This window comes from Hoplias malabaricus, chromosome 16 (genome assembly GCF_029633855.1).
Source record: "Hoplias malabaricus isolate fHopMal1 chromosome 16, fHopMal1.hap1, whole genome shotgun sequence".
Lineage (NCBI taxonomy): Eukaryota > Metazoa > Chordata > Actinopteri > Characiformes > Erythrinidae > Hoplias > Hoplias malabaricus.
Window position 1 is genome coordinate 29,076,257 of NC_089815.1, and position 21,985 is coordinate 29,098,241.

Here is a 21,985-nt window from a genome sequence, read left to right on the forward strand (position 1 = left end):
ATCCCATAAAATATTCAGCAGGGGAAAAACAACATCACTCCTAAAGGAGGAGAGTGGGACTCTCTCTCTCTCTCTCTCATATCTCTGAATAACTCATTTATTTCTTGTTTTATTCTGTGTTCGCTCTTCTCTTCTGTGTTTCGCTTTATCTCTTTTTGGTCTGTTTTCCCTCTCTCTTTCATTGCTCTCTCTCTCTCTCTCATATCTCTGTGATTTCCTCACCTATATTTGTCTGTGATAACTCTCATCTCTTATTCTCTCTCTCTCTCTCTCTCTCTCTCTCTCTCTCTCTCTCTCTGCTTGGGTTATTGAAAGTAAACAGTGGTGTTTGGCACACAGCAAAAACAACCCGCGGCCTACCCAGCCCTGAGACAGTGGCAGGGAAAAATGAAGCATGCTGGAGGATATGTATCTGTAATAAAAATGACCATAAAGAGGATGAATGACAGCAGGCCAAGCTCTCGCTAAAGAAAAAGAGTTTGGGGAAGAGAGGAGCAAAGCATCATTTAGACAAGTGACCTCAGAGGGACAAAAACAACTCATATGGGGAAAGGAGGGGTCAGCCTTGAGGGTGTGTGTGTGTCTGTGTGTCTCTGTGTGTATTCTGCTACATGTGCTCAGTTTGCATTGGCAGGAAAGTAGGGTTATTCCACCACACACACACACACACACACACACACACAAATGCAGGGAAACAAACTGTAGTCCTTCAACATGATTTCCAGTTAGTGGTGAAGAACAATAGAAGTGACCCTCTTCTTTGCCAGTTTTTCAGTGTCTTGCAGGAGCAAGCTCACAACAGGAGGTGCCAGGAGATATCTGACGTGATGAATTGGCTTAAAACATGGGAGAAGCTTTTTCAGCTCGACTGTAATGGCTCCAAGGGCCACTGCCGTCTCCGGGAGCTGTCAGCCTCTCGCAGAGCAACAGAGTGCTAATTGCCTGGAAAGTGTACGCTTGATTATCATGTGTGTTGTTAGCCTGTTTCGAAAGGTCACTGTCCCGATCACACAACCGTCTGTAGTTGATGCCTTGGAAATCAGAGTATTCTCGAATAAATGCATGCTTCAGGGTGAAAGACATGCAGGTAAATAGAGAGAAAAAGAATGTAGATGGTCATGAATGCGTAAATGAGTTTGTTATTCTCCTGTGTGTGTGTGTGTGTGTGTGTGTGTGTGTGTGTGTGCTAAAGGGAAACAGAGACAGCATCAGTGTTAATGTTAGCTGAGGTGACTGGGTGATATGAAAATATCACTAAAAGTCTGACACTTGCTCATTCACCCTTCATTCATTCACCTTCTGTAAGCACATTGGGCTTGAGGTGGAAACACACCCCCAGAGAGGGGGCCAGTCCATCACAGGGCATCACACACTTGCTCACATTAATACACCTGTGGACTCTTTTTCATACCCAGAAATCCTGGAATGTAAAGCAACTGAAGGAAACTCACGCAGACACAGGGAGAACACACCACACTCCTCACAGACAGTCACCCGGAGGAAACCCACGCAGACACAGGGAGAACACACCACACTCCTCACAGACAGTCACCTGGAGAAAACCCACGCAGACACAGGGAGAACACACCACACTCCTCACAGACAGTCACCCGGAGGAAACCCACGCAGACACAGGGAGAACACACCACACTCCTCACAGACAGTCACCCGGAGGAAACCCACGCAGACACAGGGAGAACACACCACACTCCTCACAGACAGTCACCCGGAGGAAACCCACGCAGACACAGGGAGAACACACCACACTCCTCACAGACAGTCACCTGGAGGAAACCCACGCAGACACAGGGAGAACACACCACACTCTTCACAGACAGTCACCCGGAGGAAACCCACGCAGACACAGAGAGAACACACCACACTCCTCACAGACAGTCACCCGGAGGAAACCCACGCAGACACAGGGAGAACACACCACACTCCTCACAGACAGTCACCCGGAGGAAACCCACGCAGACACAGGGAGAACACACCACACTCCTCACAGACAGTCACCCGGAGGAAACCCACGCAGACACAGGGAGAACACACCACACTCCTCACAGACAGTCACCCGGAGGAAACCCACGCAGACACAGGGAGAACACACCACACGCCCTGATGGTCGATGATTACTTTTAGATACCTTTATGCCATTTCAACTCATGCTAATGTTATTACATCATGCTTGAGAGAATATTATGATGCTTTGTACTTGCTAGTTGCTAGTTCATCCTTTATAGCTGTGTTAAAAGTCAACAGATGAGCACTAACATATTCTTTAGATCCCTGTGTGTGAATGGTTTTTCTCACTCCAGTATAAAAATGTATCTTTGATGTCAGGGAATATTATTGGAAACTCAACGTATCGGACAGGCCGTACATATAAATGGAGTACTGTGCAGATTATAATGAAAAATGAAAATACATATAGCACACGTTTCTGAGCATTTGTACTGCTGTAATTATGAACGAATAACATGTGCATTTTTCTCTGCGAGTGTTTAGGCCGGGTTTTCCGCAGGGTCTGGACTCCTAGAGAGGCTTCAGTTTGCAGACTGCCTGCGCCAGCTGAGGAGAATCAAGGAGCACCGCGAGGTCCTGCAGCACATGCTAGCGGAGTTAGCATTAGCGCCCTACCTACAGGAGATGAGCCCTGACGACACCACTCTGGTGAGTCTTGCTTGTGTAATTTCAATTGTGTAATTGTCAGTGCACATTAAAAGGCTGTTGAAAGTGTACCCTTAAATACATGTCACATGCCAGAATGCGGTCATCCCTTTGAAACTTGTGCAGAATCTGACCAGACAGGTCCACCCCCTCCTTAACCGCCTTTAACCGGTAGCTAGAGTCTATTGGGGTGCGTCTTTAAAGGGTAACCTCTGTAGTGGAGGAGGGTGAGGGACGGCAGTGTCTCTCAGGCCCTCTGCCCCTGTTATCACACAGCACTCGGCCGTGCGACTAGCCTAGCTTGTTTTAATAAAGTGCTGAATTATGCATGCCAATAAGCAGGGCTTTGTTTTGAATATTTATGAGGCCGGGGAGGGAAATAGAAGGTGGATGTTTTTGTGTGTGCATGTATAGGAACAAGGGGGAAAGAAAGAGATTGGGGGAGAGAGAGAGAGAGAGAGAGAGAGAGAGAGAGAGAGAGAGAGAGAGAGAGAGAGAGAGAGAAATAAGGGGTGACACAGAGCTGGTGCTAGTATACAGTGCTGATGCTCTATAATTGCCTTTTTACTAGATTAGTGTCACACAGTGGTGAGCTTAGCCTAGATCAATGCAGCGTGATGCCTGTGATATTGCAACCAAATCTGCCATGAATAGGGAGCCATGGGGGCGTCCAATTAGTGGGATGTTTGTATGGGCTCAGTAGGGCATGGCTCAGAATCAGACTCATAAATGAGCAAGGGCTCCATTTGGGACAAATTGATGGTGAAATATGATGTGCTATATATACTTGCACCCCTGATGCTGTTTACTCAATATGTTTGGAGCTCTGTGATGAATCCCACCTCATATATTTAGCTCATAGTGTCTTTTGAGACTGTTAAGATGGTCTTAAAATTAAGGTGGTCCCAAATGTAACAAATCAAACAAACAAAGTGTGGTGTGTTCTCCCTGTGTCTGCGTGGGTTTCCTCCGGGTGACTGTCTGTGAGGAGCGTGGTGTGTTCTCTCTGTGTCTGCGTGGGTTTCCTCCGGGTGACTGTCTGTGAGGAGCGTGATGTGTTCTCCCTGTGTCTGCGTGGGTTTCCTCCGGGTGAGTGTCTGTGAGGAGCGTGGTGTGTTCTCCCTGTGTCTGCGTGGGTTTCCTCCAGGTGACTGTCTGTGAGGAGCGTGGTGTGTTCTCCCTGTGTCTGCGTGGGTTTCCTCCGGGTGACTGTCTGTGAGGAGTCTGGTGTGTTCTCCTTGTGTCTGCGTGGGTTTCCTCCGGGTGACTGTCTGTGAGGAGCGTGATGTGTTCTCCCTGTGTCTGCGTGGGTTTCCTCCGGGTGACTGTCTGTGAGGAGCGTGGTGTGTTCTCCCTGTGTCTGCGTGGGTTTCCTCCGGGTGACTGTCTGTGAGGAGCGTGATGTGTTCTCCGTGTGTCTGCGTGGGTTTCCTCCGGGTGACTGTCTGTGAGGAGTGTGGTGTGTTCTCTCTGTGTCTGCGTGGGTTTCCTCCGGGTGACTGTCTGTGAGGAGCGTGGTGTGTTCTCCCTGTGTCTGCGTGGGTTTCCTCCGGGTGACTGTCTGTGAGGAGCGTGGTGTGTTCTCCCTGTGTCTGCGTGGGTTTCCTCCGGGTGACTGTCTGTGAGGAGTGTGGTGTGTTCTCCCTGTGTCTGCGTGGGTTTCCTCCGGGTGACTGTCTGTGAGGAGTGTGGTGTGTTCTCTCTGTGTCTGCGTGGGTTTCCTCCGGGTGACTGTCTGTGAGGAGCGTGGTGTGTTCTCCCTGTGTCTGCGTGGGTTTCCTCCGGGTGACTGTCTGTGAGGAGCGTGGTGTGTTCTCCCTGTGTCTGCGTGGGTTTCCTCCGGGTGACTGTCTGTGAGGAGCGTGGTGTGTTCTCCCTGTGTCTGCGTGGGTTTCCTCCGGGTGACTGTCTGTGAGGAGCGTGGTGTGTTCTCCCTGTGTCTGCGTGGGTTTCCTCCGGGTGACTGTCTGTGAGGAGTGTGGTGTGGGTTTCCTCCCACGCTCCAAAAACACACGTCGGTAGGTGGATTGGCGACTCAAAAGTGTGTAAGTGTTAAGGACTGGCGCCCCCTCCAGGGTGCGTTCCTGCCTTGCACCCAGTGATTCCGGCTTAGGCCACCGCGACCCTGAACTGGATAAGAGCTCCAGATAAATGGTTATTTCAGTACTTAGCATTTCTCCATGCTTTATATTCTGAACGAGAGGGGCATAACTACTATGGAAACTGTACTTAGCACAGCATGGCTGTAGCTGGATATAAAGATGAAGAGGTTCAGCATCCTGCTGCTAGCTCTGGCTATCCATAACTGACCAGCTGAAGTCCAAAATAAGCAATTTAATGTTCTCGCTCTTCTTCTCAGGAGTCTTAATAATTCAGGACGTAGGGTGCTTTGTTTTGAGTGCCCCTGGAGAACTCTCTCTCTCTCTCTGTTCCTTCTCTCTCCCTCCCGCCCTCCCTCCAGTCTTTCCGTCCCATTGCTGCAGATAAATGAAGCTCAGCGGGCAGCCCTCATGTATATTACTTCCTTCCCTTCGCAGTGATGGACGAGTGGTGTTTGTCAATTTGTCCACATTGTCTAGCCCCTGAAACCCAGTGAGCTTACTGGGGGTTGGGTGTAAAAAACAGACTCTCTCTCTCTCTCTCTCTCCGCTGCCCTGGCAGCAGCCAAAGGGGGATTGACATGGCAGTGTTCATTGTATGAGGAATGAGTTATAAAAATCGTCCGCCAACAAATGATTTTTTAATTAGCCTTTAAGGCGGCGTGTTTAGGGAAGTTATGGCGGACGGGCGAATTGCGCTCTGATAATCTTTATCTCCGGCCCACAGCTGCAGGCTCTAATGGCAGACACCATGGACACCCTTGAAGGCAAGCGGCCCGATCAGGAACGTGTGTGGAATGCAGTGCAAAAGGTAAACGGTGGGAGAAAGGGAAGGGGACAATAAGTGTGTGTGCAAATGCCACCGTACACCCCCACTCCCCACACACACACAGAACCTTAATCCTGTACAAAGCTCTGCACATGCCCCTCAGAAGGAGACCAATCACAGGGAACATTTGACATATCAAATCAGAGAAGAAGAAGGGGTGCGGTAAATATTGCCTGAGTGAAGGAGTGTGTGTGTGTGTGTGGTACAGGCACTACCTTGTGGCATGGCTGTCACCTCAGTTACAGTTAATCTGAGGCTTCTGAACTTGCAAATGGCAAGCCTGTCAGACGGGGGAGGTGGCTATTTCAAATTTCTGTCCGAGTTATTTTCTCTCGTTAATTAGCGTAGCTCTGGCATTTGAAATTGTGACTTAGGGCAGGAAATGGAATCCCTTTATTCAGAGAGGAGCCTAAAAGAACAGTCCCCGTGTCAAAAGCTCTACGTGTTGCTGTTTGTATTTATTCGCACTGGAAAAGAAATGCATTTCGAGTGGGGTTCCTTTGGCTCTATTTACCATGTCTCGTCTGGTTACATTTCCACTGACACCCCCCTCCTCAAGTGCATTAAGAACCACTGAGAGTGGACAGAGATTAATAGAGTCAGTGATGGTAAGAGCTTTGTTATGGGAAAGGGCTGTTAAGAGTAGACCTGGGGGCCAATGAGCTTGTCTGGGGTTGTACTGACCTCAGTAAATCCTGTGTATATTTTCAGGAGGAGGTAAACATGCAGGACAGCTTCACCAAGAATTAGTGGACGCTGGCACATTCCATATTTCTTTAGAAATGCAAGGTCTTCACTGGGCATTTTTTTGCAGTAAAAGCTTCTACTCCTCTAGGAAGCCCGGTAGTATTCAGTGGTATAGCCTCATCACTCCACAGCACCACAGCCCAGTGTTTGCTGGGGGCTTGATACCCCTCAAGGCCTTGGTGCCCTTGTGCCATGTCCCATTTGATTACATGCTTTTCCGTGGAGATTATGCAAGCGGCGTCTCTGTCTCTGTGAGCCGACACCTAATTGTGGTGGGTACCACTGATTATAACAGGTGGCGATTGGAGTTACTTAGGTGGGGGGGGTTGGGAAGTTTGCACATGAGACACGGCGCTAGTCGCTCCGACATGTTAGTGTTTAGCTTTGAAGTGGTTTGTGTTTTAGGACGTGAGCGACAGTAACGAGCTGATAGGGGTGTTGGTTTTGGCCTGGGCTCTCCGGGGCCCCGCGGTGTCTGGGTCTGTGATGGTGATGAATAGTATTGGACCCGAAGAGCTGACACTCACACTCTCACACGCTCAGACAGTGCATCAGCTCCCAGCCAGGGCCGGGCGTGTCGCCGGGGGTTACTGATGGCCCTTATTAATCACCCCATCAGGCTTCAGCACCTCACACACACACACACAAATATATATATATATATATATATATATATATATATATATATACAGACACACACACACAAACGGCCCGCTTTCACTCCAGATCTGTCCCATACATCATCTACTGCAGAGCCAAGAGGCCAGGGTCGACTCTGATCTCAGAGCAGCCACAGTTTAAATACTAAAGGCAAGAATATGGGGCTCGGAGACTGAGCACTTGAACACGTCATGATCACACTTCAGGAGAACTAGGGCAATACATCACACCCCCTTATCACCTCTCAAATACCGTCGCATTAATGTTTATTGATTACCGGATGTCATGGACATTTCTTGCTAGATATATTTGTTATTTTATGTAAGACTGCCTCATTTTTTATCTCTGCCTCTGCTTTTTAAAAGCTACAACCAGGGATTTCAGAACAACAGAGAACAGCAAGACAGACTAGATTTCCTGGCTAGGAATATGTGCATTATAGGGAACACATTCTCCCCCTTTCACCCTTGTCTTAATGAAACGAAAAAGCAATGTTTTACATTGTTAATGAAACATTGTGTTCTAGGTTCAGGAGGTTGTGGGTTCAAGTCCCACTCCGGGTGACTGTCTGTGAGGAGTGCGGTGTGTTCTCCTTGTGTCTGCATCGGTTTCCTCCGGGTGACTGTCTGTGAGGAGTGCGGTGTGTTCTCTCGGCGTCTGCGTGGGTTTCCTCCGGGTGACTGTCTGTGAGGAGTGCGGTGTGTTCTCTCGGCGTCTGCGTGGGTTTCCTCCGGGTGACTGTCTGTGAGGAGTGCGGTGTGTTCTCCCTGTGTCTGCGTGGGTTTCCTCCGGGTGACTGTCTGTGAGGAGTGTGGTGTGTTCTCCCTGTGTCTGCGTGGGTTTCCTCCGGGTGACTGTCTGTGAGGAGTGCGGTGTGTTCTCCTTGTGTCTGCATCGGTTTCCTCCGGGTGACTGTCTGTGAGGAGTGCGTTGTGTTCTCCCTGTGTCTGTGTGGATTTCCTCCGGGTGAAAACTGGCGCCATCTCTAGGGTGTGTTCCTGCCTTGCACCCAGTGATTCCGAGTAGGCTCTGGACCCTGAACTGGATAAGGGTAACAGACAATGAAAAAGGAATGTTCTAGGTTCTTTTGAGCTTGAGGCAAAAGTCTGAGACTTTACTAAAAATGCCCATATACTGTTTAATTCTCCAGCGTCTGCTTTCTTTCTTATGAGTCTGCCCTTTTTATAGCAAAGGCACATTAAGAGCTGAAGCCCAGTCCACCTCATAAACTTCATGGATCATGAAAGATCATGAAAGCTCTAAAGCTCTGAAATTTCATAATCAGTGATCAAACCACTTCATATATTTTCCGAGTGGTGGCAAACCTTACCTTATGGAATGGCGCGGGAGCGTGGGTAATTTATGAAGCACGGTAGCATTGCCTGGGCGGAAATAAACCGGGAGCGAGACTTCATTTCCACGCGTCCCGGACTCTATTCGGTGGAGGCTAAATCAAAAGGTCTTTAGCTCACAAACACTCGGTAATGACTGAGTTTCTTTGACTCGCCGTGACCCCAAAAGCGATTGCTTTGCTTACGTGCTTTGATGAGTCACTGGATGCAGATGCGCAGACAGCCTGGCCCATCAGTCGGAAACAAACGCACTCCATCCCACTCCTGCACCTCGTGCCCTGAGCGGAAATATCTGTGAGTAACACACACTTGGGAGGAGTGTTTTACACCTCGGTGCGCCACATTCCATTTCCTTCCCCTTGTCCCTGAAAAGAGTGAAAGTGATGCATGGCTGGGGCTTTTATGCTGTGGTGCCCATGGGCACGGTCCGGAGGAAAGATAAAATATAATCAAGGCCTTAAAAGGGCTTCCAAATAAAACGTGACCTGCCACAGCAAACATTTGAATATCTATCAAGCAGCGGAGCGTATGGGAACGATTGCCAAAAAAGGTCAGCGGGGCTTGGAGAGGAGGAGTGCCGTCAAAGAGGCGCATAATTTGGAGCCGGGAGGAGCCGGTCTTTTGGCCCTGAGGTGAAGACCTTTTGTTTTGGCTGCGGTGCTGATGGAGGCTGACAGATTTGATGGGCGTTTTGACAGCTTTTCCTATCAGACAGGAGGCCTGCAGTCTGCCTCTAAGTCAGCGCCGGTCACAACCGAGTCTTGCAAAAGAATGCAGAAGTGTGTGTGTGTGTGTGTATTAGTTCATTGCTTTCAGTCTCTCACTCCTTTGATCCCTGTTCCTTGCACAAACATTCACTCCCTCACTTCACACACAGCAGAGATGTGAGCCACACATTAATAGAAGATCTAATGCTTGGTCAGTGGGAGTCTGGCCCAATTCTGTGTGTGTGTGTGTGTGTGTGTGTGTCTGACCACTCTCCGTGTCCGCTGCTCCATTAGAGAAGTGGTAGAGGAAGTGCATTTAGAAGCTGCAATGACTGCGGAGGCCACTCCTGTGCTGAATTTACATCAGTCCCCAGAGGAAAAACCTCTCAGACTAAAACAGTGTCTTGGGCTGAGTTCAGACCACATTGGTAAACAGACCTCACAGCCTCACCCCACCTCTCCACATCCATCCGCCCACCCTCCCTCTCCCTCTCTCTGTCGCTCTCGCTTTCAAGCCATCCCTCACTTTAGAAGCTTTTCTTTTCTATAGTATCTCCTGTCTCTGGGTAGGCTTTTTAATTCATTTCTTCATCCTGCATTCGCTTTCATATTTCCCTCTCGCTTCCCCCCTATTCTCTGACATAAAATAGCCACAGACTGGCCATTCTATTCCAGAATGAAGAAGGGGAAGTGCGGTTCTGTCCCTCTCCGTCTTGAGGAGGTAATTAAGTCTCCAAGGGGGCCTTGCCGTGGCCAGGGGGGAAAAAAAAAAGAAAAAGCGTTGATCTGTAACCCTCGTGATAGCTGGTCTGCATGCAAAGCATGATGGCTATTGTGCACTCCAGGCTTGAGCTGCTTTCACAGTTTTCTGTATGTATGTGTGTGTGTGTGTTGGGCTATAGGTGGGACTGATTGAGGACATGCTGTATCAGTGGGAGGAGACCTACCTGAAGAAAAAGGCTCTCAGGGCCGCCCGGAGACGGAAGGTCAAGGCAAAGAACGTATTAAAAGAGCCTAAAAAGCGTTCCACGGTGGATCCAGTCCTACAGAGAGTTCCTCAAATTCTGCTAGAACCAGACCGCAGCTCCAGCGAGCTGCACTCAGTTTCATCTCCCAGCCCACCTTCAGCTCGCCGCACTCCAGACACAGCCACTCATCTTCAGAGGGAGCCTCCAGCAGCCCCCATTACTCCACTCTGACAGAAATAAATGGGCTCTGCAGCTCGGCCATCTCTCTGATTTAGGGTCTCCTTTTTTAACCTACCTCCCCTTGTTTACCACTCACGTGCAGCTGAGCTCTCCAGGCGAAGAAGGCCTTCTCTCTCTCTCTCTCTCGCTCCCTCTCTCTCCTGGGGAGAAAAGCTTGGGTGGGGCTGTTCAGTTCAGGCACAAGGAGACGCTGGGGCCTAAATGTGCCTCTGTTTGTGCCCATTTCTGCATATAAAGTCATTTATAGGTTATAAACACAGATTAACTGTGATGTACGGCTAAAAGAGGGGGAAAAAGCAGGTCTACTGGGATAAAAAAAACATGAGATTCAAACGAATGCATGAATTAATACAAAGACCCGGCACTATGGCCTTCACACACATTACGGGTAAACACACACGGGTAAACTCCTTGTCTCTTTTGTCCGCTCCACCGACCATGTGAGTTCATTTTATTGTACTGCAATTACAGATAGTAATCCATCTGTTTCACCCTGTCCTTCAATGATCAGGACACCACAGGACCCCCACAGAGCGGGTGTGATGTGGTGGTGGATCATCACCTGGTGGTGGTGGTGTGTTAGTGTGTGTTAAGCTGGTGCAAGTGGATCAGACACAGCAGTGCACCTAGAGTTTTTAAACACTGGCCAAACTGTTAGGGACCCCTCCCTTGTTGGTCCACCTTGTAGATTTAAAGTCAGAGACAGTAGCTCATCTGTCGCTGCACAGTGTGTGTCGCTCGTCCTCTAGTCCTTCATCAGTGACACAGGACGCTGTCGGCTGGGTGTTTTCGGTCGGTGGACTGTTCTCAGTCCAGACACTGAGGGGTTTAAAAACTCCAGCAGCACTGCTGTGTCTGATCCACTCTACACCAGCACAACACACACTAACACACCACCACCACGTCAGTGTCACTGCAGCGCTGAGAACGATCCACCGCCACATCACACCTGCTCTGTGGTGGTCCTGAGCGCTGAGGAACAGGGGGGAAGGGGGTTAACAAAGTATGCAGAGTTAAAGGTTGACTACAGTGGAGCTGAAAAATGGTAAATGAAGTTAGAAACAAGGAGGTGATGCTATAGCTGATGTGTGTGTGTGTCTGTATATATAGGCACTATATACAGGGGTTGGACAATGAAACTGAAACACCTGTCATTTATGTGTGGGAGGTTTCATGGCTAAATTGGAGCAGCCCAACAGGACACATCCAACAGGATTAACTGTGGACGCAAGAGGAAGCTGTCTGAGAGGGATGTTCGGGTGCTGACCCGGATTTTATCCGAAAAACAAAACCACGGCTGCCCAAATCACGGCAGAATTAAATGTGCACCTCAACTCTCCTGTTTCCACCAGAACTGTCGGTCGGGAGCTCCACAGGGTCAATACACACGGCCGGGCTGCTGTAGCCAAACCTTTGGTCACTCATGCCAATGCCAAATGTCGGTTTCAATGGTGCAAGGAGCGCAAATCTTGGGCTGCGGACAATGTGAAACATGTATTGTTCTCTGATGAGTCCATGTTTACTGTTTTCCCCACATCCAGGAGAGTTACGGTGTAGAGAAGCCCCAGAGAAGCGTACCGCCAGACTGCTGCATGCCCAGAGTGAAGCATGGGGGTGGATCAGTGATGGTTTGGGCTGCCGTATCATGGCATTCCCTTGGCCCGATACTTGTGCTAGATGGGCGCGTCACTGCCAAGGACTACTGAACCATTCTGGAGGACCATGTGCATCCAATGGTTCAAACACTGTGTCCTGAAGACGGTGCCGTGTATCAGGACGACAATGCACCAATACACACAGCAAGACTGGTGAAAGATTGGTTTGATGAACATGAAAGTGAAGTTGAACATCTCCCATGGCCTGCACAGTCACCAGATCTAAATATTATTGAGCCGATTTGGGGTGTTTTGGAGGAGCGAGTCAGGAAACGTTTTCCTCCACCAGCATTACGTAGAGACCTGGCCACTATCCTGCAAGAAGAATGGCTTCAAATCCCTCTGACCACTGTGCAGGACTTGTGTATGTCATTCCCAAGACCAACTGACGCTGTATCGGCCGCAAAAGGAGGCCCTACACCACACTAATAAATTACTGTGGTCTAAAACCAGGTGTTTCACTTTCATTGTCCAACCCCTGTATGTCAAACATTCTCCATTTCATTTCACCGTCTATTCATGGACAGTTAGTGTTAGTTAGGATCCTTATCCCCAGTATGTGCACAGTCCCTGAATTCACTAATTACAGGGGTTGTCTAAACACATTTGTACATATAATAGATGTAGCTCTCATATAAAGAGTTGTATCTCAGAATTAGAAATGGATTCTAATAAGTGTGTTGTCCATCTAAACACTAATATCTGAACATTAAGCCGTCAAGGGATTTCATTAATAACTGACTAATAAGGCAGTTTAAATGTCTAATATCGGCACCTTTGGGTTTGGCACTCTGCTAATGGCTCTTGTTTGATTTTGCACTCTATTCCTAGAAGTGGTTAATACCACCTTAATAGTCTCTAGTGGCACTATCAGTGAAATGTATGAGGTGGGATTGATCATGGAGCGCCAAAGATGTTGAGTAAACACCATCAGCTGAGCCTCCGTCACTCACATGCTACACACTCCCATCGATTGTCCAGTACGGACCTCCTGCACACACACCGTGGGGAGTGCTGGCTAGCATCACAAACTATTGACAGCGTGGGCGGTTCCCAACTGTATACACAACACACAAACACACACATACCTTCACTTGCTGAGGCTCTGGACTTTGTGACAGGCCAGCACTCTGTTAACCAAGCCCCATTATAGACCCTCTTTGCCCACACAAAGCTGAGGCCTTAATCTGTTGTGAACGGTCTGGGTCGGGCCTACAGGCAATTAGAGTCTGGCAGTAAGTGACAGAGGTTTGTGGACTGTTGTGATCAGCAGTAAGAGCGCCTATTCATTTCAGCGCGGAATAAATTAACGGCGCTTATCGAGTGGTCAGAAGGGGAAAACCATTTGCATTGTACAGTATTGGCATGTCGTAGAGATTAATTATACCCGTGGTGTTCTGTAATTGATAAACAATTATTATAATCCAGGCTTACATGTATAATGCATAAAGGCATAAGGGAAATGTGCCGAGGCTATGAAGGAATATTTGATGTCTGTATTTTGAGCAGAGAGAGCGAGGGAGCGAGGATTTCATATGACTTGTGAGTCACTGTTAAGTTCCATTTAAACAATTTTCCTTGTGTTAATTCAGACCCCTTTAAAATCGGACTCTACACTGGAGACCTGCTGGAGACAATTGTGAATAAGGGTTTATGCATAAGTAGGAAATCGCTTCTTTTTCGGCACAGCAACACGTTTAAATCTCCAGCCGTCTAATATTTACCGGGTCATTGGGATTCTACGTCCAGTGCGATCACGAAATATCAAGCCAACAACGTCCCTGTGGTGGAGGAACTGGAAGGAATGGAAAAAAGGTGGAGGAGAAAGAATCTTCATTTCATCTGTTTGTCTGTTTCTGGCATAAATTTGACTAGGCATCTCAAAACAACGACTAAACTCCTCTAAATATTACGAAGTAATTAGAATCACTTCTTAAATCACTAGAATTCGAATCAGAATCATTTTGGGCCACTGTGCATTTAACCGCATTTAACCCAATTCATGCAGTGAAACACACATTTACACACACTAGTAAACACTAGGGGGCAGTGAGCACACATCCGGAGCAGTGCCCAGGTGCCACGGTGCCCAGGGAGCAGTTGGGGGTTATGTGCCTTGCTCACGAGTACTTCAGTCATACCCCTAATCTTGATCATCATTCGCTGTAAATATTGATTTAGCATCTCAAAATAATGGCGAAATTTCTTTAGGTTAATATTATTTTTTCTTAATTAATTTGGGAGAAAGGGAAATGGAACAGAGCTGAAATCCCATGCTACAGCTTTAATAAAACTGTAATTAAAACTGAACTTCTTGAAGAAACACGTTCATGAGCCAGACTCTGGACATCTGGGTCACCAGGTCAGCTGCGGTCTTTGTGTTTTATTAGCAGCAAGGAAAAAAGTCAAAATGAAGTATATATTCAGATGCGTTTCCTTATCATAAATGCATCTAGGACAAAGTGAACACAGAGGGAAGAAAGAAGACGTCTATTCATCATTCAGCAGAGCTGCGAGTGCAGAGAACACAGGCTTCAAATGGCAACTGCATGTTTGAAATGTCATTTATCTCTGGAGGCGGTTATTGCATACTGTAGTTTGGGCATTTAATGAATATTTACACGACTAAAAAAAAAAAAAGGAGTGGGTGGAAAGAGGGCACTGACTAACTCAACAACAAGGAGGCTGCTGGGTCATTTACCACAGCGTGACTCAGATACAAAAGTTAGAAATGTATGACAAGCATTGATTCATAATTTCTGTTAAGTGATATAACCCAGCTCGTAGAGTAACTACCACACAGCCTCAGAGTCTCGGGGTCCTCGGTTCAATCCTTATCCCGGGTCACGGTCCGTGAGGAGATTCCCTGGGTATTTCTGGGGTGTTTGTTTATTTATTATTTACATGTAAATGTATGTTTAATCACATTTTCAATACTGAAACACCAAATCTGAAGTTGGACTCCTATTTGCTTGGTTCTCGTTATAAGTTTCCATTCCGACTTAAGAGGTGCAGCAGTTAGGTTCTAGTTTTTAATTATTTAATCCACCTTAAAATGTAATTAGTAGCCAACCAGTGTCACTTAAGCTGGGCATTATTGTAGGTATTAAATATATTTAATGTGGAATGAAGCCAACCTCAGATACATTATTACGTGTAGAAATAAGTTTTAAATCATTTCTTGCGTATTGTATAATTGTAATTAAAATTCAATCCTTCTCAAACTCCTTTGCCGTTTTACGGAAAGTGCTGCACAGTATTAACAACAACAATAGACGTTTTCTTCAACAAACAATAACAAATGATAAAAATGGGAAAAAAAGGAAGGTGCACCGATTTGTTCTTGGGGATAATATCGTATTATTATTATTATACAAAACAAACGTATGTGTGAGCTTTGGTGCTATGAATTACAGTTATACATTACACAACAACACTTTAAAATGTATATGTACAACTAACTGTTTCACTTTTTACATTAGTATCACCGTTAATTCCGCCGTTACACCTTAAATGGTAATTAATTACATCCTAGCTTCTTATTCGGATCACCCGCTCCACTTTAAAATGTATATGTACAACTAACTGTTTCACTTTTTACATTAGTATCACCGTTAATTCCGCCGCTACACCTTAAATGGTAATTAATTACATCCTAGCTTCTTATTCGGATCACCCGCTCCACTTTAAAAAGGTAAGACAGGAATATTCGGGCTCCTTATACGAATTTTCCGTTCCACGTTAGTCTCTGCGGCAGTGAGTTCGTCTGATGGACAGGAGAGTGAGGGGGAGGAGAGAGGGGAGGAGAGGATTCCTCTAAGAGCAGACAGGATAAACTGTTTGCTTGGAGCCCTGGAGAACACACTGGTAAACATCTTTTCTGCCATGTTTCTCCATGAGAGTGAAGTTGGAGAAATAATCCGTCTGATCGAGCGAGAGGCGCTGTGGTGGGAGAACTGAGAGCAGCTGAAAACAGAGTCACTGAGAGAACCTGCCACTGGAGTATGCACACAATCCATAGCAGGATCTGAGCGCATCTGATCTCCAGCTCACCCCACAATCAGACCACGGAACGCAAACACGGAGCTCTTCAGAATAACTTCACAGTGTAAATGTCCTGGAAGCTTTGCTGCAGCGCCATCTGAAAATAGGTAATTTGATGTGGAGGAGATATTGCATGAAATATAGAGGACGTACTCTTCCGGCTGAAAAGGAAGGTTTTGCAGCAACATCAAACCACATGAAGACATCCCAGCTCGGTCTGATACGTCCAAAGAGCTCTGCTTCTGCACAGCTTTGATACTTTGAGAACACACAGAAAATACATGAGATCCTGAGTATTTTTACCTGCTTTGAGAAACAGACCTTTTTGGCCCTGCTTTCACTTGGCATTCACATCCAATCACAGTCATCTGACCGTCACACAATCAAGGCTCAGTGCGTTTACACTTGACCTTTTCAAATTGCAGGTTCTAGATTCCGTTTCCCCACACAATATTCAAATTAAACCTTGTGCTCCACGGCTGATTGTCCTCCATCTTCTCAGCAACAGCGGTACCGTTGGAACAATAGGGAGATGAGGGCAGAGCCCCATGATGTCAGGTTGTAAATGTGGACAAGCAGCCATCACAAATGCCGTTACACTCATCTTTGAAATGTGGATGCAGACAACCTCCAGACTCAGGACACATTTGAATGCTGGGTGTGAACCGCAGCAGGCCGGAATGTATTGCGCGCTACAATTTCAGCCCAATGACCTACAGACTGTCCCCAGGTTTATATCCCATTCAGAGCAGAGACACGGCTGCTGTCGAGGCAGAACGTCCCGAGTGAGGAGGTACAATCTGATCCTTCCTGCCCAGCCTCTGCGAATCAGCAGGGATTACCAGCGGCATTGAAATGACTGGCATTGAGCTGCTTTTCCATTCGCTGATAACAAGCCTCTGATAAGCAGAGGAAGCTGCTGGACGCTAGCGAGATCCAGGATTAGCATCCTGCGTGAAGTCGGCAGCTTCGGAAACACTTCAAAACAGCAAGCCAAGGCCAAGCAGCGTTTAGCAGAGCTTTAATTCGTAAGGAGTTGTAATGAAACAATGCACGCAACACCGATACAAAAAGGTCAAGATGTGGCGAAGTGATGACGTCAATCCACACTGACTGGCCTTTTCCTCGGTTTGACCTTAGGAATGTTAGGATGGACACTAGACAGGTATAAACCACTTAGTCCAAGATTTGCCCGTCAAAAACTACCTTAAAGCAGTCGTTATACCAAAATATGGGTATTTAGACATCAACACTGGTCTTTAACGTGAGATCTAACTAATGGTAAGCATTTACAAAGCCAAGCTTATCACCTCTTCATCCAAGATTACACAAATCTCACCCCTTAGCGGAGACTGTGCTGAGCTCAGAGCCTTGCTTCCTGTGAGGGCGGCTGGATAAGGGTAGGGTGCTTAGGGTGATGCATGTGTTGCACATAATAGAAGAACAAATTGCAGATTACTTCTCCCCCTCCCCAGCCCCAGCCATTGAACCTGTGCACAGTGAAGCAATTTTAGTCTCAGAAAGTCCCAGCCTAGAGAGGATCGGGGGGAATTATACTTTATAATTATCCCCCCCCCCCAAACAAAGAGGAGAAACAGGAGTCCTCGGCAGGAAGAGTTTCTTGGGAGAACAGAGCGCTTGAAGGAGGAGAGAGTTGTCATCACGCTCCAGTCTTTAAATAACTGAAGTGTAGTTGCTAGCACAAGTAGAAAAGGCTGTGTATTTATATGTGTCAGAGATCATCTTCTAGCACACGTCTTGCCTACGACATCCATTAGCTGTGTGAGCTGACAGAGAGGCTGCCGTCATGAGGAACATCTGAAAGGAGTTCTTAAACAGCCGCTCTCCAGAGGAAGGGCATGGTGTCGGAGAGCCTTATTGAATTCTTGAGATCTCTTCTTTTAAATAGTCGTCAGACTTGTTGGGAGCTTTTTGAAAAGCGCCTTTAATTGGGGCGATTCGTAAGGCTCACTCCGGCGAGGCATTATAAAGACGACATCTTCTTTTAAAGGCGAGAAAGCATGGGCTGAATTTCATTCGTTATCAGCACCTTCAGAGAGCTAATGTGGCCGCACTCTCATTTATGAGCAGTCACTGCCTTTTGAACATCCGCCGCACTTCAGCTGACTTGGAACTTTTGTGCGTGAAACAATTATTGACTAGAATCTGCACAAAGACAGTGAATGGCTCAGGGAGGTGGAAGGGGGTCAGACAAAAGGAAGAGGGATATCAAGATCAGTAGAAGGCATATCTGGATACAAGGAAGCTACTCCAAACAATACAATCTGTGTGGGGTATTACACATTCATTACATCATTTGCATCCCTCATCGCTATTATTTAAGTGGCAGGGTGGCGCTGAAGGTACTGTCACTACCACACATCTCCAGAGGCCCCCACCATGGGTCACTGTAAGGACTCTCTTGTGTTCTCCCTGTGTCAGCACGGGTTCCCTCCAGGTGCCTGATGAGATTAAAGATGAATGAATAAATGAATCTGTTTTTATACTCTGTTATAACTTTTTTTTCTGATCATCTGTGGGAAGCCTGAGGCTTCTATAAGACTTCATCATCAATAAGGATTTCATTACTGCCATTTTCTTTTTAAAACCAACATCTCCACAGAATTCAGGAGAAACGCCGTTCCAATCACCAGCTCGACTCCAAAAAAAAAAATCCCTCTCCTTCCCCAGACTTAACCCCGAGAGCTATTTACTCTCAGCCTCTAGCTAGGACAAGACATTAACACATCATTTTGCAGTTCATCTCTCTGCTGACTTTACATCCCTCAGTCTGCCAGCAAACATGAAAAAGACAGCTGGCGGGAGAGGTGGAGGAAAATGAAGAGATGCTGCTGTGAATTCCGATGAATCAAAAAATAAATAAATAAAATACAAAACACACACGCTGAATAGCTCTGTTGGGTCGACACCAGGCCATCAGTGGGGTCATTAGCCGGAGGTGAAGCTTATATGCCCCAGTCCTTACCCCTCCTGCTGCTCTTGCCTTGCGATTTCAACCCTGCCCATTCTTGACAGCCAGGAGGCCTTTTCACTCAAATAGAGCTATCCTCCAACGTGTGCCAAATCAAACGGTGAACCCTCATTAATTTCCGCCGTAGAAGCCTTTCAGAAGAACGTCCATCTGCTAGCTCATAGTAATAAATACCTGTGCAGTAAATAAGCTCTCACAGCAAGGGTTAACGTACCATAGAGAGCACAGCTTTATGTAAATATGCATCTGCTCACTGAACACGGAATAATTTGCAACCCGGAGGTAAAGCTTTTCCCCCGTCTCTAACTGCCTGGAGAGCCGGGTGGAGACGAGGACCGGGGGCTGCTGCGGAGCTCGCCGTCGATTGGTTCCATTACGCTAATCCTGCACTCCATGTGAAATGTTTTCCATTTTCTATCTGCATATTCAAAAACCTGCCTCATATTAAGGAATTACGAGCTGTGTGATTGGCGGGAAGCGCGCCCCCTTGCCGTCATTCAGAGCGAGAAGCCGGAGAAACGGCAGGAACCAGAATGTGTCATTGTAGCTGCAGGATTTTTGTTCCACACAAACAGTTCTACACCTGATTTCACATCGAGAGACTTAGCAGTCACTGTTCTGACTGAGTTGCGAGAAGAAGCGAGGTGTGCATCTGCTCGGCCGGGTGGAAATCTTCCCACACTAATGCACTTTCGTCATCTTCAGTCGCTTGGAGCTGAACTGAGATGGAGTAGTTATAGCGTTAGCTTCATTTATGTCTAACTTGCTAACGTACCTAGGCCTGGCTTGAACTGAATGTCCAGGAAACAACTACAAATAGCGTAGGAGCGTATCCCTAGACCATAACACATTAGGAATGCAATGATGTATGAATATTCGCAACTATGCAAATGATATACATAAATGATTTCATGACTGACTGAGGAACCACAGCAATTCAGTGGAAAAACACATTTCTGGAATGCAGACAGTCTTTAATTCAGACGGTCTAGAGGGAGGGAAGTTGGTCAGGCTTCAATTTAAAACGCTTAGCAATGAGCAAGGACACCGAGGATGTCAGCTCTCCTCAATCTCCCCTTTCTTCACAAAAGCAGACGTAGCACAGCACCCGTCTCTCTCTGTTCCTCACTAAGCAAGACAGACGTGTGTAGTTTTACCTCAGGGACGAGCGACATGTCAGCGCTCTCATCAGGTCAGAGAGGCTGAACACATTTCACACGTTCATCTAACTTTAAAGGAGAGCGTTGACCTCGAAGCTAGCCTTGTCTCGCTCGAATACAACCCCGGCTCCACATTGTCGGGAATAAAGGCCTGACCAACCAGGAGCCGCGCCGGACCGAGTGGCTCTTTTATTCGCTTTGAAGTGCAGGAGGGAAACGTATGAAAAGAAAGCATGGCCTCAGTGGTGGTTTTTTAAAAAAAGTTATTATTTTGATACTTTGTCTCTTTTCGCCTCCGGGCGTCAACGGTAGCTCAGCATCCAGGCGTCCAATTCAGCATCTGGGCCTTTGAGAGAAAGAAGGCAAGGTGGAAAACAGGCATAGCACCACACCACAGAAAACTATGAAGAATACAAAGAGAACTACATTATGCACAGGTTTCGCATGCATCGAGCACTGCATTGAACCCATGCTAATAAAGTGATGTGAGCATCATGAGGTTCTCGCTTTTTAGCTGAAGATGCAGGCTCACGGCAGCAAGCAAAACTAGATTAAAATGTCCTCCCAGTAAAGGTCAAGATGGGGCTCACTCACGTCCCTCTCACTCTCTCTAGTGAACTGTCCATGCAGCATAAATGACCTATTTGATTAGCATAACAGAGAGCAGCTATTGGCTTTAGCTGAATTAGCCTATGTTCTACAACCATGACTCTCTGAAATAATAATGCTTCCACCTTATTTATTCGATCCAGACAGAACAGGGCCAGACTGAGGTCACTGATGTGAATATCCTTTATTTCACAGTTAAATTGTACTGTTCTGAGGGGTGGCGTATAGTGTATTAAGCAGCAAGAGAACAGAGAGTTCTCGAAGTTAATGTTAGAAGCATGAAAAATGGGCGAGCCGCTCTCAAAAGTGCCCAATTGTGATGATCATAAGGCATCTCCAAAATGACAGACCTTGTGGTGTTCCTGGCATTATTGTTACACTTTAAAGCTATTTCCAACTTAACTGCGTTGTTTGACTTCCTACTTCAGTTTTAGCATCCTCTTGGTCATCATTTGGCATCGTTAACTGCTTCAGTGCCCAAGACTTACTGGAACATCAACACAAAAATCAATGGAGGAAAGAAACAAGACTTTAAAGAGCTGAACTTGTGTACTTTCTTCTGACCTGATGAGTCTGGAATTCTCCTCTGGCTTCTCATTAACAAGCTGTTCTCACCTACAGAAGCTGCCGCTTTGAGCTTATCATATGACTCTCTGTAAAGTCTAGCAACTCAGGAGGAGGAGGAGGAGGAGGGCAGCTGTTTCTTAGAAACTAGAACCCACACAGTATCTAGCACGAAAGGTCGGTAACATGGTAAAAGGCACCTGGATTATTGCTATTTCTTTCATTTTAGTCCAACAGCCACTGCACTGCTAAACCCACCAGCCTCCTGCATGTACTAGGTTTGGTGGATGTTTGCACTACCAACTGTGTAAATCAGGGGTGTCAAACTTGGTGCCTTCCAGGTCACTGCCCCCCTGAACTCTCAGCATTCAACGTCAATCTAGACGAGTCAAATCAGGTGTTTTCACAAAGGCACGCTGCAGAGTGGTGGCTTAGAGGAAACCCAAATTGATGCCCCTGAAAATCACAGCTCTGAGCTGCTTAGAACAAGCAGTTGCCCCAGTTTGTTTTTACTTTGCGGTGTACTATTTCAAAATGATTTCTTATTCCTTTCAAAAACGCCAAAACAGTCTACACTGGTAAAGCCAGATAATGCTGCTTTTGAATTTACAGACAGCTGATTACAGCCCTGTCTTTGCCAACTGTCCCACACGATTCTGAGGTTATGAGAATGTTTCCCACCCTAAGGA

The 21,985-nt window shown here is 46.9% G+C and overlaps 1 protein-coding gene across 1 annotated transcript in view; it reads left to right on the forward strand.

The window, feature by feature from the left end:
• LOC136671398 (spermatogenesis-associated protein 16-like) overlaps window positions 1-10,263 on the forward strand; it is a 58,619-nt gene extending 48,356 nt beyond the window's left edge. Inside the window, exons 9-11 of the mRNA XM_066647063.1 lie at window positions 2,509-2,673; window positions 5,497-5,580; window positions 9,967-10,263. Coding sequence (XP_066503160.1) covers window positions 2,509-2,673; window positions 5,497-5,580; window positions 9,967-10,263 — 546 coding nt within the window. The remainder of the gene's footprint in view (window positions 1-2,508; window positions 2,674-5,496; window positions 5,581-9,966) is intronic.
• The last annotated feature ends 11,722 nt before the right edge of the window (window positions 10,264-21,985 follow it).